Source organism: Notolepis coatsorum (assembly GCF_963971535.1).
Source record: "Notolepis coatsorum genome assembly, chromosome: 17".
Taxonomy (NCBI): Eukaryota; Metazoa; Chordata; class Actinopteri; order Aulopiformes; family Paralepididae; genus Notolepis; species Notolepis coatsorum.
In genome coordinates, this window is record NC_140181.1 from 42783965 (window position 1) to 42801915 (window position 17951).

General features: G+C 44.2%; 1 protein-coding gene across 1 annotated transcript in view; it reads left to right on the forward strand.

The window, feature by feature from the left end:
• Positions 1-17951, forward strand: part of chrna4b (cholinergic receptor, nicotinic, alpha 4b) — a gene marked incomplete at its 3' end in the record, with an annotated part of 36927 nt that overhangs the window by 12513 nt on the left and 6463 nt on the right. Inside the window, exons 2-4 of the mRNA XM_084332571.1 lie at positions 2910-2954; positions 3094-3203; positions 7773-9237. Of these exons, the coding sequence (XP_084188697.1) occupies positions 2925-2954; positions 3094-3203; positions 7773-9237 (1605 nt within the window). The 5' untranslated portion in view covers positions 2910-2924. The remainder of the gene's footprint in view (positions 1-2909; positions 2955-3093; positions 3204-7772; positions 9238-17951) is intronic.

Consider the following 17951-nt stretch of genomic DNA (forward strand, 5'->3'; position numbering starts at 1 on the left):
TTCGGTATAGACATATGTACAATGTTCTGAGTTACCATATAATATACAATACACAATACTATGCAGTGTACTAATGTACAGTACTATCTAGTGCAAAGCAGAAATGGGATGAGGTACAATTTTAGGTACAATTTACAGTAAGGTGTACGAGTTGTAGTGCAATCCTTCATCCATAAATATAAAGTGTGGGGAGTGGGTGCTACAGTGTGTTTGTTTAAAGTGGGTGTGTGCTATAAAGTGTGTGGAGTGGGTGCTACAGTGTGTTTGTTTAAAGTGAGTGTGTGCGTGTGGATGTGTGTGCTATGTGTGTTTGGTGGTTGTTGTTGTGTAGTGTTCATTCATTGTTCGTTTAGCAGCCTGATGGCCTGGGGATAGAAGCTACTTCCGAGTCTTTCTGTGCTCGCCTTGAGACTCCTGTATCGCTTGCCTGATGGCAGCAGTTCAAAGAGGCAGTTGTTCGGGTGGCTCGAGTCCTTAATAATTCTCTTAGCCTTCCCCTTGCAACGCTTGTAGTAAATGTTCTGGAGGGTGGGGAGCCCCCCTCCAATTGTGCGTTCGGCTGAACGTGTCACTCTTTGTAGTCTGCTTTGGTCTTTTGCAGTGCTATTCCCAAACCAGGAGGTGATGTTGCCGGTCAAGATGCTCTCTATTGTACATGAGTAGAAGTTCTTAAGGATCTTCTGGCTGACTTGGAACTTCCTTAGGCGCCTGAGGAAGTAGAGGCGTTGTCGTGCCTTCTTCACCACACTGTTAATGTGTGTGGTCCATGTCAAGTCCTCGGATATGTAGGCTCCGAGGTACTTGAAGCTGTTGACTCTCTCAACCGGTGCCCCGTCGATGCTGAGGGGGCTGTAGTCCTTGACCCCCGACCTCCTGAAGTCCACAATCATCTCCTTTGTTTTGCTGACGTTCAGGGAGAGGCTGTTTTCCTGGCACCATCCCGCCAGGACCTTGACCTCTTCCAGGTAGGCCCTCTCGTCGTTGGCAGAGATCAGGCCCACCACCACTGTGTCGTCAGCAAATTTGACGATTGTATTGCTACTCCGCTGAGCCACACAGTCGTGTGTGTACAGGGAGTAGAGGAGGGGACTCAGAACACAGCCCTGGGGGGCCCCTATGTTGAGGGTGATGGATGAGGAGGTGCAGTTGCCTGCTCTCACCACCTGGGGTCTGCCAGTCAGGAAGTCCAAGACCCACTGGCAGAGGTCATAGCCCAAGCCCAGGTCCCTGAGCTTGGCTATGAGTATGGAGGGGACTATGGTATTGAATGCCGAGCTGTAGTCGATGAATAGCATTCTCACATAGTTCCCCTGCCTCTTGTCCAGGTGTGATGCTGCTGTGTGCAGCGCATGGGATATGGCGTCCTCCGTGGACCTGTTGGGGCGGTATGCAAATTGCAGGGGGTCCATGTTGATGGGGAGGGAGGAGCAGATGTAGCCCTTTACTAGCTTCTCGAAGCACTTCATGGCTATGGAGGTGAGAGCTACAGGGCGGTAGTCGTTGAGGCAAGCAGGCTTGGATAACTGTTAAGATGTTTTGATTTTGGGGGGGGGGGGGGGGGGGCGCAGTGGTGAAGCTCGCCCAGGGCGCCAAATGTGCTAGGTCCGCCCCTGCTCACAGCAGTACGTGTTGATCAGTTATTTAGCTCCTCACAGCAGTATGTGTTGATCAGTTCTTTAGCTCCTCACAGCAGTATGTGTTGATCAGTTATTTAGCTCCTCACAGCAGTACGTGTTGATCAGTTATTTAGCTCCTCACAGCAGTACGTGTTGATCAGTTATTTAGCTCCTCACAGCAGTACGTGTTGATCAGTTATTTAGCTCCTCACAGCAGTACGTGTTGATCAGTTATTTAGCTCCTCACAGCAGTACGTGTTGATCAGTTATTTAGCTCCTCACAGCAGTACGTGTTGATCAGTTATTTAGCTCCTCACAGCAGTACGTGTTGATCAGTTATTTAGCTACTCACAGCAGTACGTGTTGATCAGTTATTTAGCTCCTCACAGCAGTACGTGTTGATCAGTTATTTAGCTCCTCACAGCAGTACGTGTTGATCAGTTATTTAGCTACTCACAGCAGTACGTGTTGATCAGTTATTTAGCTACTCACAGCAGTACGTGTTGATCAGTTATTTAGCTCCTCACAGCAGTACGTGTTGATCAGTTATTTAGCTCCTCACAGCAGTACGTGTTGATCAGTTATTTAGCTCCTCACAGCAGTACGTGTTGATCAGTTATTTAGCTACTCACAGCGGTACATGTTGAACACAGTTCGCTTCATCAATGTAGAGCAGCATAGCATAGCATATATATCCCTCCTGTGAATAAACTTTTGAAATGTTTTATGGCTACAAGGTCAAATGGGCACAAAGCAGCAGTGAAACTGTATGTAATGTAAATGAGCACCGCTGGTTTAATAGCCCCTTACTCATTAAGTTCAGTGTTCAACATGCTTGCTCTGCATCCCTATGGGGGTCAGCCTCAACGTTCTGACACACAAGTAGATGCCTTTCCCCAGCACCAAATGTCTGCTTGTGGTTTCCAGAACCACTCAACTCTGGCCGGACATAGCAGCCTATTGCTCCCGAGGGCTTCCCAGACTGTAGTGTGTCTGACTGGCCCATGTTGGCTGCTGGAGAGTTGGTCGGGGAGAGTGAGCTGTGGCAGATTCAGCAGGGACTGTTGTGCACGGAGCGCAGCACGTGTAATTACACAATGAATCAATCTTTGTAAATGGAGGATATGTGTGTTGATTTGTCCGATACATTATTCATGAATGGAGTTGGCATGTTTAAAGTTATTGGGACGTGATTTGCTGGGATGCTATCGTGTATTTTATTGCTGTGACAAATGAAGGGAAGACTTTCTGTCTTTATCATGATGACTTTCCTCTCTGCTTTTATGAAAACAGGATGAGAAGAACCAGATGATGACAACAAATGTCTGGGTCAAACAGGTATGTAATGATCAAAATGAATACAGCACACAATAGACACTATCCAGCATAAATAAAGATTGGATTTTGTTGTTGTTGCTGTTACTGCTGCTGCTGCTGTTGTTGTGACTCATTCCACAACATGAATGTTCTCCTACAGGAATGGAACGATTACAAACTTCGCTGGAACCCAGAGGACTATGAGAACGTCACCTCCATTCGCATTCCCTCTGAGATCATCTGGAGGCCTGACATAGTGCTCTACAACAAGTGAGGACTTGAGTCATATCAAGTACTGTGATTCATGCACCGCTACTGGCCATATTCCAGTTAAAGGGTAACGTCACCCATTTTAAGAGTTCATATAACAGGGCAGCGGTCTAAGCGCTCGTCACCAACGCATGAGACACCGGTATAGAATCCGGCTGTCAGCGTTGCCTCCGGCTTGGGCCGGCCATCATACTGACTCAATTGGCAGAGTCAGCGGGAGGGGAGTTGATGGGTGGTAATCTGGTCATTGTAAACAGCGACTCCTACAGGTCGGTCAGGGTGCCTGCACAGCAAGGACAAGAGATGTCGAGGGTAGTGTGAGCCTCCCACACGTTACACCTCGCCAATGAGAGTCCGTGCCGGCAGGTAAAACGAAGTGGCTGGCTGACTCCGCATGTATCGGAGGGGACATGCGATAGATTCTTCAACCCTCCCTACGACCGACCAGTGGGGGGCACATGCGAGCAACGATCAAGACAGGGGAGGGGGGAATTGGCACGACTAAATTGGGATGGGAGAAAAACAGAAAAAGAAGGAGAAAAAGTGGATAAAAAAAAGAGTTCATATAACATTCTTCCAGTTCAATCAGTATTTGTGAACACCACTCTCCTCTAAAGGAAAAAGAGAGAACCTTCCAATCGGTGATGTAACTGGGATGTAAAATCTGGGTTTCTGAAAATGAAACGAGAGCTCTGACTTTAGGAGGCCATAAAATGTGAAGGCCATAAAGAGTGGTACGTGTTCACAAATATGTACTAAACTGTACTGGGGCACAGGAAGAATTCTTAAAATGGGTGGCATTCCCCTTTAAAGTCTTACACTGTATGGGTAAAGCTGTTCACGTGTACCTTCGATACTCTGCCCAGTATAGTATCCATGAGAAAACCCATTAACAGAATATTTCCATCCACTTGAAGCTGGTCTGGTGTGCTCGTCAGCTAACCTCTCTCTCTTTGACTGACCAATAGTATGTTACTTTTTAAAAGTTTGCACAGATTCAGAAAACGAAATATGAGAGTATGGGTACAGAGTGGCTGCGCTCGCCACTGGGTTCATGGCACATCTGACTTGATGTCACGGAGGAGGAAACTTGGGTGGCTGGTTTTCAGAAGAAGAGCAGTACAATTGATAATACGATCATCTACATTGCATTGGCAACACACCTGGGATTATGTGGGAAATCGTGCCATAATCAACTTTTCTTCCTTTGCCTGACCGGCTGCCTTTTGTTTCTATTGGGGGTGTGGTGATTAGTCACGCAGCTAGTCCAACCTTGGGTATGACTACGAGCTCGCAGAGTGGCAGGCTTTGTTCTGCGCAGAAGGAAGCGATCTGAACTGCTCACATCTGACAAGATATGACAGAGGAGAGAGCAAAATGGGCAGGGTTTTCAGGAGAGTAAGAGATCGATAGATAACATAATCTAATGGGCAGGGTTTTCAGGATAGTAGAACGATAGATGACATAATCTAATCAAATGGGCAGGGTTTTCAGGATTGATTGATTGATTGATTGATTGAAAACTTTATTAACAGATTGCAGAATGGGTACAATACAGTACAGCTCAATACACACAATTGCAGGTGCAGACCAGAGAAAGACTTTCGTCTTGTTTACATCAGGGTCCCCCATTTTCAATTAATCAGGACATACAGTATATGACATACATGACATACAGATAGACAGTACTGCTACATCTATACATTTATGACATACCAGATTTGCAAATACAGTACTGTTTGTGATACAAAAAGAGTCCAGAAAAGAGAGTATATACATTTGACGTAAAAACTGTACATTGGGGGAGGTTGGATAGGTGGGGTGGGGTTTGGCGGGTGGGGGCTGGGGGGCTGTACATTGGAGGTGGTTGGGTGGGTGGGGTGGGGTGGGGTTGTTGGGTAGGAGGGGTGGGGTGGGGGAAGGGGGCTGTACATTGGAGGTGGTTGCCTGGGTGGGGTGGGGGGGTAGGAGGGGTGGGTGGGGAACACTGTACAACTGTACAAACAAAACTGTACATTGGAATATTGACAAACCATACTTGGTCATTTACTGTACATTGGAGGGGGTTGGGTTAGGACATTTACAGGGGCCAGTTTCTAAATGCAGTCCTCCGTAGGTGTTCTTTGAGAGTGGTTTTGAAAGTGGTTTTGAAAGTGGGTAGTGATTCACATTCCTTTACAGCTTTGGGTAGGGCGTTCCACATTGACGTGGCATAATTGCTAAACGTGTTTAGTCCCTTGTTTGAGCCGAATCTGGGTTTAACATGATTTGTGGAACGTAGAACGATATAACATAATCGAATGGGCAGGGTTTTCAGGACAGTAGGAGAATGATAGATAACATAATCTAATGGCCGGGTTTTCAGGACAGTAGGAGAATGATAGATAACATTGACATTGCCGATGCCATGTCCTTTTTTTTTTTATTATTATTGATCTTTTTCCTCCGATTTTCTCCCATCCCAATGTTAGTCGTATGCCAATTCCCAATCCCCTTCCTGGTCGCTGCGCACTTACCCCCCACAGTCAGATCATCTGGGAGAGTGGAGGCTATCACGTGCTTCCTCCGACACACGTCCAGCCAATCAACCGCTTCTTTTCACCTGGCAGCGCGGATCCTCCCTGAGAGGGCGTAGCGTGTGGAAGGATCACACTATCCCACTCAGGTCCTATCCGCGCTTAGCAGGCGCCCCGACCGAACTGTAGGAGTCGCTGTTTACAACGACCCGGACCCACCCCGCCAGCTTCTCCCACCCTCTAATACAGCCAATTGTATTAGTGTGAACGGACAGCTCCGGGGTTGGTGACGAACGCAATCTCCGCTACGCCACCTAACCGCCCCACCGATGCCATGTCCTATGTGAAAGGCACAATAAGCTGTCGTCATGTGGCACAAGCCATGGGAAATAATGGGTTTCAGAGCGCAGCAGTGCCCTTGCCACATCATATCTGTAAGGGCTATGAGTCAGGTCATTTTATCCACGTTTCTCATAATTGAAATGCAAGCCAGGTAACCAATTGTATTCATTAATAGTGATTTGAAAATGATTACATGGTGTGTCATTGTCATTCAAATGACAGATGACAAGTCATTCAAACCATTAACATCCCAAGTTTGATGGTTTAATTCCAACAAAAGGGGTGCCTGAAGATTCTGCAGTTGTGCCAAATATATTCTGTCCTTTGACAATGTCATAAAGTAATTTAGCTGAGATTAATGGGAACATTGTCAGCTGTAATGTGCTTAGTCATAAACAAAACCTACCACAAAGTACAAAGCAATACATTAGGCAGGGAATTAAAGGTATATTTCACTTTAGTAGAACTTGTCAAACATTGGCAGTCTAACCTCTGTCTGGTTGCTAGCTTCCTTATAGATGACTCTAGAGTCACTGCTGTCCCTGTCGTCCACTGACAACACCACCATTCATCCCAGGTGCCAGGCTCCTCATTCACTTCCATTCATTTTGAGGACCAAGTCTAAAATATCATTCTTCTGAAGTAAAAACAATCTGTATCAATATCATTTTGGAATTGAATGAGGAACCTGATACCTGGGAGGAATGGTGGTGTTGACAGCAGACAACAGGCACAGCAGTGGTCGCTAGCTTACTTGTAGAGGGCCTTACATAGACTGCTGAAATATGACAAGCTCTACCAAAGGGAAATATCCCTTTAAGAGGATGAACTATAATTAGATGTATTTGTAGTGTCCAGGACAAACATGTATTATGTTTGACTGATTCAAAATGGGTAGGCCTATATATTACATCCTCAGTAAGGAAAGTATGCCGATAAGCCAGACAAACATAAAACTGGATTTTCCATCATGAATAATTGAAATGTTCCGTTCCCCTTTTCATCACCATTCATGAAACATCACACACATGATTGTGTTCGCTCATCGTGATGAAATACACAACATTGAGGTTGAGTGCAAAACTCTGTCAATTATTTGTGTAGACTAATTAGAATTGTAGCCGCAGATTGGCACAGTACTATAGGGAAACGTTTCTTATTGACCACTGAGCTGAGGGAAATATAAATACACGCATTGTTAATTCGATGATAAGCTGCTGCTCATTAAAATGGCATTATTTATGCATATCAGATTATGTATTGAACTGAAATACTGACCTGAGAAATGCACACTCATCTTTTACAGTGATTGATTTTTTTAAACACCTTGTGTCTCAGGACTAAAGCCTTAAAGTAATTTAATGTTTGTAGAAAATTGTCACTTTTGAGCACATACACCTTTCATTTGAGTTCATGGACATCACACCATTTGCATTGGCTGCCCCAGTAATAACTCGTTACCGAGAATTAAAAACAGGCAAAATTGTGAATTGAAAATTGTGGCCATGGACACAAAATATAACCAAGGCCAACATTGCTGTAGTTCATATAAATGTATGTATTAGGAGACAAAATAAATCCCATTCTTCTTGACTGCCAATTCCATCAAGAAAGTTTTAAAATGTGCAAACATTCTTGCAAAAGCACCTTCTGCCATGAACAGGTTTCCCCTCATGTCCTCCTCCCCTTATATCCTGTGTGTCCTCTGCAGTGCTGATGGGGACTTTGCAGTAACCCACCTGACCAAGGCCCACCTGTTCCACGACGGTCGGATCAAGTGGATGCCCCCAGCAATCTACAAGTCCTCATGCAGCATTGATGTCACCTTCTTCCCCTTCGACCAGCAGAACTGCAAGATGAAGTTCGGCTCGTGGACGTATGACCGTGCCAAGATCGACCTGATCAGCATGGCCAGTGATGTGGACCAGATGGACTACTGGGAGAGTGGGGAGTGGGTCATCATCAACGCTGTGGGCAAGTACAACACCAAGAAGTACGAGTGCTGCACGGAGATCTACCCGGACATCACCTACTACTTCATCATCCGAAGACTTCCCCTCTTCTACACCATCAACCTCATCATCCCCTGTCTCCTCATCTCCTGTTTGACTGTGCTGGTTTTCTATTTGCCGTCACAGTGCGGTGAGAAGATCACCCTTTGTATCTCAGTGTTGCTGTCGCTGACAGTGTTCCTCCTTCTGATCACAGAGATTATACCGTCCACGTCGCTGGTGATTCCACTCATCGGCGAGTATCTGCTCTTCACCATGATCTTTGTCACACTTTCCATTATAATTACTGTCTTTGTGCTGAATGTACATCACCGGTCGCCACGTACCCACGGTATGCCACAGTGGGTGCGTAGAGTTTTTCTGGACTTGGTGCCCAGAGTCCTCTTCATGAAGCGGCCACCAGCCACAGCCAAGGAGAACTGCAGGAAGCTAATCGAGATGATGCACCGGCCTACCACAGTATCTGCAATGGGCCACTCGCAGGCTTTTTGGACAGGGTTGGAAGCAGGACTGGGGCAAATGAGCCAGGTAGTTGGAACACTCCCAGCCACACTGTCCAACAGCCCCAACAATGTAGTGTGTTCCACCTCCCCATCTTCCTCACCACTCGTGGGCCTTAACCCAGAAGAACAACCGTTGAAGGCCCAGCTCTTCTGCAGGACCCTCTCGAGCCAGTACTCAATTCTCCCAGAGGAGCCTCCACAGCTGGGGCACACCTCCTCAGCCTCGTCCTCCTCCGCGCTGACCAACTCTCCCCCAGCCCTGCCACTGGGACTCCTTCGCACCATCCCTAGGGATGAACTACAGACACTGGCCCCAAATGGCTGTTCGCTCAGTGTGGAGCATGTGCCTGACAACCAGAAGGATCTCCCCCTGAGACTGGAGCATTGCTGTCGCTCCAGCAGCTTCCAGTACTGCTGTCTGCACAACGAGGGCGGTGGCTCCAAGGGAGGGGGAGCAGGCAGGGGACAACTGATGGTGGGGAAGCTCAAGAAAAACATCCTCACAGACCATCCAGTGAGAACGTGCTCCACAGAGCCCACTAAAGTCCCTGTGACCCGGCAGGACGTCATGGTCCCCGCTATTTCCCCTGCCATGCAACGGGCTATAGATGGAGTTCAGTACATCGCTGATCACCTCAAGGCGGAGGATGCCGACATCTCAGTGAGTTTACAGTCATGACCTTTTCTGTCAATGCTGATGAAATACATTATCAGCCTTATGTCAGCACAATATTCTTTAAACTTGGAAGCAATACTTAAAATCTAAAAGGTCTATGAGTTACTTCAAAGTAGCTCAGGCCTCCTTATTGCTTGAAACCATGTTGGTTCATTGATACCAGACATTTTTGTTATCTGCAAGCTGCTAGCACTGGTATCCCCTTCAAAACCTCTGTATGTTGTAATGGGCAATACAACTGAATTTGAACATAGACAGTTCCATACAGGGTAGATGTATTTGGTTCAGAACAAAGAGCACTATTATATAAAGAGCAGTAGTAACGTGTATAGATATGTATACATTCTATGAATTCACAAATTCAATCTACAAATATGAGGGGTTCGCTCCTCGGGTTTCTTATTTTGGAAGATCTGTTCATATTCACAAATACTGACTGGACTGTATGAATGTCACCAGAGGGGTCAGAGCGCAAGGTCAGCCATTTGCAGCACCTCTGGAGCAGGTAGGGGATCAAAGCTTAAGGACACTTTGACCGAGATGGGTACATTGCCTGTTGCAGGTATCAAACCTGTGACCTTCTGGTTAAGGGACGGTCTGTAGTCACCATGACACCCTGCCACCAGAAAATGTGGGCATTTGTAAACTGAATTCCAGTTCAAGTATAATATTAATGTGTAATTTATAGGGGTGTAATGGTACACAAAAACCACGGTACGGTACGTACCTCGGTTTTGAAGTCAAGGTTCGGTACGGGTTTTCGGTACAGTGGGGGAAAGTTTGGCTTTCCATGTTCCACTCAGGGGTGATGTAGTGTGCAGTAACTAATTGTACTTGTAGGGCTGTCAACGAATATTCTATATTGAAATTAATAATTAATCATTAATAATCGAAAAAATAATAATAATTATATTAGATTGTGAAAAAAACAGCCCCCAGTGGGCGGTCGTTAGTGGTTAACATATACCGTTGTATTCGTTCGGTACACTACACAGCCATTCGGTACGGTACGGTACACACTGAACCGGTTCGGTTCGGTACGGATACGTGTACTTTTACGCCCCTAGTAATTTACCATAACATATGAGGCATATAGTAGTGAAAAATAAAGGCTAACAACTTGACTTCAGCTGATCGCTTTTAACTAACTATTTTAAGCATTGATAATGAGGACTGTGTAGACTCAACTACATAAGCACATCATTAAGTGATTTGGGGGGAATTAACTTTCAGGAACTAAATATGGTATCACTTTACTATGGTTCTATTTTTGACATTACTGAGCAAAGGCAAAACGATTGTTGCTTGATTGTTAATTGACTTTAATGGGGTTACATCATGGTACATTCTTTAAAATTACAGGCTATATATGTGAGGCATGTTGTGCGCACCCACATATTACGCAGAGATGCAGTGAGTAACAAGTGCACCAACTGTACACAAGGACTAAAACTATAAAATCAACCTTAACTTGGCATCAATTTCTTTACCATAATAAAGCAGACATTGGTCCTCATTCTCGAACGTGTTCGTAAGTGCCTTGGTAAATATCTTGGTAAAAAATTCGTACCAACAGATTTACGGAAATCCTCCTCCGGATTCCTGAATGCGGGAAATGGTGCGAAATATGCGTTCTTTTAACTTTTCCACAGCAGCCAACCAAATCGCTATATTAGATTAATTCACCCCTATAACACGTGCAGTGGATATCTCCAGATAGATCACATCAAGATAGGTGAGAAAAGAATCCATACCTTCGGACAGAGTTTATCTGGGTGAATCCAACGTGAGGCAATACATTTTTGGCGGCTGTGAGGCCGGCTAAAAGGAGTCTTTTCACATGTGTAGAGGTCGGTAATTGAGAGACATCATTCAATAACAATACAGCAGTAGAGACAGGTATGGTCAGAGAGAAAATATCTGAGAGCTGAGAGGTAACATTTTCCCAAAAAATCTCAACAGGAAGGCATTCCCAGTACATATGCATACATTTTCCTATGGCACCGTTTGGACACAAGGTACATCGAGAGTCAGGTCTGAGACCCATTAGATTCAATCGTCTAGGGGTTAAATAAGTTCTGTGAACAAAATGTTTATGAATCTGTTGGTGATCTGGGTTGCGTAAGGATAACCGAACATTTTCCCAGACTGCATCCCAATCAAAATCTACATCCAACTCCGGGACATCCTTTCTCCAAATCGTATCCAGGGGGAGGTCTTTATACGAGGACATAAGTAAATGGCGATAAAAGTCAGAAACGAAGCCTCTCGATGTCTCTTTGTCATAAAATAATTTGTGAAAACGGTGATGCATTAGTGGAACGTCCCATGGAACGCCATGAGCCTTCAGAGCTGCTCTTATTTGTAAATAAAAGAAAAAGGAGGTACCGGGGAGATCATATCCGTTGGATAGATCCTGGAAAGATCGGAGACCAGAGTTATCGAAGATATCCCCCAACGTGTGGATGTCTTTCTTTTCCCATCTAGGGTACCTAATAGGTTGTTGTCCAATAAGGAGGAGATTGTTATTGAATAGAGGGGAATGCGTGTGCCAATGATGGCGGTTAGTACCCACTTTCTGGGTGTCACGCCAAGTCTGGATCACATGTGTGATAAGAGGGCCAAATCGTAATTTGCATTGCTTGATTGATATGTTGGTGTACACAATATCCTGAAGTCTATATGGGGACACCATCTTCTCCTCCAATGGTCGCCAAGACACGGCTGCTTGAGCGTCAAACCAAGTGATCAGAGGTCTCAGAGAGAAAGCTTGAAAATAATATTTAAAGTCTGGAAATGCTAAGCCCCCATCGAGTTTACTCCTTTGGGCAGTTGATCTCTTCAAGTGCGGACGTTTATTGTTCCAAACGAATTTATATGAGGCAGAGTGCAATTTCTGCCAGTAACCAACAGGAGGAGGTAACGGGAGCATGGAGCTGATAAAGTAAATTCTGGGTAAAATATTCATTTTAATTATTGACGCACAGGCCTGTAATGAATTCTTTTATTTGGACCATCTGTTGAAGTCATTCGTAATCCTGTCACCCAAGCTGGAGTAATTATACCTTACCGTCTGGCTAATAGTGGGGAATATTTCAATCCCGAGACACTTAAAGTGCTCCACCATAAGTATGTTTGCAGGTAGGATGGTAGCCTTCGCAGGCTCATTAAGTGGAAGAAAAGCTGATTTTGGCCAGTTGATCTTAAAGCCGGATAGGCTGCCAAATTCATCTATCATGCTGAGCAGATGAGGCAGAGAGATGGAGGGATTCTGCATAAACAGGAGTACATCATCTGCGTATAAGCTGATATGGTGATGTGTGCCCTGAATTGAAACAGGAGATATAATTTGGGATTGTCTTATGTATTGAGCTAGAGGTTCGAGGGATAAGGCGAAAAGTCCGGGACTAAGAGGACAACCCTGTCTAGAAGAGCGCGAGACAGAGAAGAGTGGCGAGCAGAACTTCCCCGTTAAGATCATGGCCGAAGGCCCTGTGTAGAGAACTTTGATCATATGAATGAAACCCTCACCCAACCCCATCCTTCTAAGAACTGCCCACAAGTAAGACCACTCCAATCTGTCAAATGCCTTCATTGCATCCAAGGACATGACCGCTGTAGGGACTGCAACATCCTTGCTGGCATCAATCACATGCAGTAACCGTCTGATGTTGTCAGTAACCAGGCGTCCCCTCATGAAGCCGGTCTGATCAGGGTGAACTAGAGATGTCATATGCTTTTGAAGTCGGGTGGCTAGAACCTTGGCATATAGCTTTAGGTCGGCTCCGAGGAGACTTAGGGGCCTGTAGCTGCCACATTCAGTGGGGTCCTTATCCTTCTCGAGTAAAACAGATATAAGCGCCATATTGACGTCTCTGGAAAAATTGCCCTCTTTGATTGAGTATAAAATCATTGAGAGTAATAAGGGACCAAGTACATCCCAGAATGCGAGATAGAGTTCCGGTGGAATGCCGTCCCATCCAGGAGCCTTGCCCCGTTGCATATCCGCAATCGCTTCTCTAAGTTCAACCAGTGTGATAGGTGCAGCTAACAGCTTAGCACTATCTTCCGAGATCTGTGATAGGTTGATTTGATCAAGAAAATCCTCCAGCTTGGTATGATCAAAGACCATGAAGTAACCAAGGGGTCTATAATTCTGTTCTGATGAGATCAGAACCAGCTTGAATACTCTGCGTTGTGAATTGTCCGTCCTAATTCCCTTGTACTTTCAAAAGACCATAAATCTGGCCTTGTTCGACGGCAGCTATGCAGGAGAATGAAAGAGGAGAAATTGTACCAGCATCTGTTTTTAATTCAAAGTTAAAAGTGCAATCACAATGGTTCTGGTTCAATTAAAATGCTATAGTATTGATATACGAGACCCTATGCCGTCTGTAATCAACACTAGACTAAGAAAGTAGATTAAGGAATGGTAGTTGTTGAGTTGTGGATGGTCTTTGTTTGTCTGGTGACAAACAAAGAGGTTCTGTTCTCGTTCCAAAAGTTTCTCCTCCGTGTGTTCCTTTGTTCCTGCTGCCGCTCCTCTGTGTGAAGGTGGGGTGTGTTCCTGTGTTGGTTCCGTTTCAGTGTGTCTCCTCCCCGCTCAGCCTGTCCCCTTTTATCAATGAGCCGGGAGTGTCTGCGTGATGTCACAGAAGTGACGTCAAGAAGATGTTTTCCTCCAATCACGGCTCTTCTAAGTTTAGATTTGAAATAAGGGCTGTCCTTTGGAGCCTAATGGCTGTTCTCCTTTGTTTCAAATCAGAGAATAGCTTTACTGTCTAAATTTACTTTATAGTTTTGTTTTACAATTCAAGATGTATATTTTTGAATCGGGAATAACCAGATGAACACATAGCTACCATTTTAAACTCAAAACAGCTTTATACTTGACCAGAATCACAGTCTTTTATCATTAATTCCACTTATATAGTTTTCTAATCATATTCTTTTACAGTTATTATACAGCACTTTGAGTATTTTCCAATGTAGTTTCAGAAGTGGCTTAATTTCAAACTCTGTGATTCTTAAACATAAACATTGCATATTTCATATCATTAGATTCATATTTATTACCACAACCTAACAGGAATATTTGCAGTTCATTGTAAGCTCATTTAAGTATAGAAACAGACATTTGAAAGTGTACTTATGTTACTGAAATAGTGAATCCTAGTCCCTCCTCTGCAGCTGTTCCCACATGTCGTGCCACAGGGCCAGTTTAACAGATACCACCGATATGTGACTCTTGACCTATTGTCTGCAGCTGTTGCCAACACTTTGTATGCAAATCTACCTTGTTGTGAGCCCAAGTCTCTGTAACCACACATAATCTATAGTTTTGTTACTCTAGTCAAATCAGGTTTATTTGATCTCCAACTGTTACTCTTTGACTGTTCTATAAGACTAAACACATGATAATGATTAGTTACTGAATTCCTTAACCCAAGGTAACAGACATCCTTTTCTCTTATCTATTTGAACACACGTTTCAGGCAGAATGTAGCTTTGAGGGTTTTTGCAACCTAGTGATCTTTCACGACTTGCAGAGGACAGCTGTCTTCTGACCTTCTGTGCTTAAACCTTTTCTTTTAGGAACATTTTAGGATTTATGGTTATCAATAATACTACAACCACCTCTGACTTGTACAGGTTGGAATAAAAAGAGCGAAATGTATCGTTAATCTCTTTTTTCACTACCTTAATTTGAAGCTCCAGTCGACTAGAGTAGTTGTGCTGCAATGAAGAGATCAATGTGGCATGAAGCTTTTCCAATTCCACCAGCTTAGAGAGACGTCCCTTGCGTAGATTAGATGCAAAGAGAGTAGTGTTACTTCTGATAAAACCCTTAACCGAATCCCATATAATTCTGCGGTCCTGTACAGAGCCAGCATTACATTGCAGGAATTCAGTGAGCTTCTCTTTAAATTGCAAGTTAAACTCTCCGTTTTTCAGTAGTGTTGAGTTAAAGCGCCATCTAGGGGCGCGGGACGTTATTTTACTGAGTGAACCCTTGGGGAGGATACCTTTGTGGTCTGAAAGTGCTATGGGCAATAAGTCAACATCAAAGCTATCAAATAGACGTGGGGAAGAAAAAACATAATCAATCCTGGAAAAGGTCTTATGTCTCGACGAGAAGGAGTAATCTCTCGCAGATGGGTTGAGCGATCGCCACATATCGATTACCCCTGTGTCCTTAGACCAGGCCTGTAGGGCTGTGGTAGCTTGCTTCTGATCAGAGGTGTCAGCGTGATTGGACCTATCAATCAATGGATCCCAAACTGCATTAAAATCAGCTCCTACTATTAATGAGTAATCAGGTAGTTTCAACATAGCTGCAGTGAGTACAGCATAAAAGTTAGCGTCATACAAATTAGGGGCGTATTCAGATTTAGATTCAGATTCCTTTATTAAGCCATTTGTGTAAAAACACATTGGTAATTGTTGCTGCATTACAGTGTATGCATTTTTCATTTCTTTTTTCACAGTAACAACAACACCAACACAGACACAGGACAAAAAACAGTGCAGTGGAGGATTAATAATTTAAATACATATATATAAAGTGTAAAGTGCAGAGTTCCGGTAAAGACTAGTGCAGTGCAGTGTCATTGTGCCAGTGTCACTTGGGGGCGGGGGGGGGGGGGGGGGACCTGAGGCATTGATCAGCCTGGCGGCTGAGGGGAAGAAGCTCAGTCTGTGACGAGCTTTCACGGCCTTTGGGATCCTCAGCCTTCTCCCAGAGGGGAGCAGGGTGAAGAGGCTGTGTCCGGGGTGGGAGGGGTCGGCCATGATCTTCCTCGCCCTCTTCAGCGCCCTGGAGTCGTGCAGGGAGCTGAGGGAGGGCAGGGGACAGCCGATCACCCTCTCCGCGGAGCGAATCACCCGCTGCAGCTTGGCGAGATCTTTTGCCGCTGCAGCGGAGAACCAGGAGATGATGGAGTGGGTGAGGATGGACTCAATGATGGCCGTGTAAAATTGGGTATGCAGAAATCAGCGCAATTCTCCGGTTAGAACATTCTATTTTAGCAATAGTAATTCGACCATCTGCATCAGACCACACATCTAACAGTTTAATATTCAAATTTCGCTTCGCTATTATGGCTACCCCACGGGCCTTGGTGCTAAAAGAAGAAGAACTTATGTTATGGTCGAATTTATTTGCCAGTCTTGCGTTATCCGCCAATAAAATGTGCGTTTCACTCAGTAAAGCAAGGTCCACTTCCTTCCTTTTTAGCCACGTTAGTAATCAATATTAAAGTGAAGTGGTCACGGAGCTCGGAAAAGTTACGCTGCCATCTGATCTGAGCGTAAACCGGAAGCCGTTCTTATTTAGTTTTATATTTTTTTCGGACATGGTTCGTTGAGTTATGACTACTGTATACATGTAAAACGTGATTGTTAGTGTCGCAATTGATCATTAATCATTATAATTATTTAATTCCGCTGATGTCTGAAGTGACGGCAATCCCCAATAATAATAATAATAATAACTTTATTTGTATAGCACTTTTCATACAGAGGTTGCAGTTCAAAGTGCTTCACAACAGCAAAAAATACAGGCATAAGCGAGCATAAAAAGATAGACAGGTAGAATCACAGTGTTTCACATTAGGATCTAGCATCCCAATAGGCTCTCCGCTTACAGTTTTCAGTAACACAAATAGTAAAAATAGTTTAAAATGATTCAGTTTAAAAATAGTCAAAAAATTATAAAATAGAACGGACATAAAAAATACAGGCATGAGCGAGCATGGCAAATCACAGTGTTTCACATTAGGATCTAGCATCCTAATAGGCTCTCTATTCAGTAATACTCCTGTAATTCATGAACAAATAATCACAGTGTTTCACATTTGGATCTAGCAAATAATAAGAATAGTTTAAAATGATTCAGTTTAAAAATAGTCATCAGTAAGAAGTAAAAAGTGCAATAACCGACACATGAATTTGATAGGCAGTGTATAAGAGTAGGCAGGGTAAGAATAGTGCAGGTAAATACAAGTTGTGTCAGGATATCCCTGATGTTTCCTCTTGCCACTAGGTGGTAGCAGATATCTATCAGTGAAATGCCTGAGCAAAGAGATAGGTTTTAAGCTGTCTTTTAAAGATGTCTAGCGAGTTGGCTTCCCTGATGTTTTGGGGTAGTTTGTTCCATAGTTTTGGGGCATAGTTGATAAAGGCTGCATTACCGATCCTCTTATGACTGCTTCTGGGAGCCTCTAGTAGTCCAGCAGCTGATGATCGCAGTGTTCTTGCTGGTGTGTAATTTATTAGAGTGTTGGCGATGTAGCTAGGTCCCTGTCCATTTAGAGCTTTGTATGTAAGGAGAAGGACCTTAAAGTCAATTCTAAATGTTACAGGAAGCCAGTGTAAAGCGGCTAAGACTGGACTAATGTGCTCTCTCCTTTTGGTTCTAGTTAGCAGTCGGGCTGCAGAGTTTTGGATTAGCTGAAGCCTCTCTGTGGTTTTCTTAGGGAGACCTGTGAAAAGTGCATTACAGTAGTCTAACCTATGAATGCATGAATTAGCTTCTCAGCATCGTTCTGATTAATAAATGGTCGTACTTTTGCTATATTTCTGAGATGGAAGAACGATGTTTTCGTCACTTTGCTAATATGAGAATTGAAGTTCAGTTCTGAATCTATGATAACCCCAAGACTAGTGACCTCAGATTTGATCCAAGGGGTTAGTCCCCC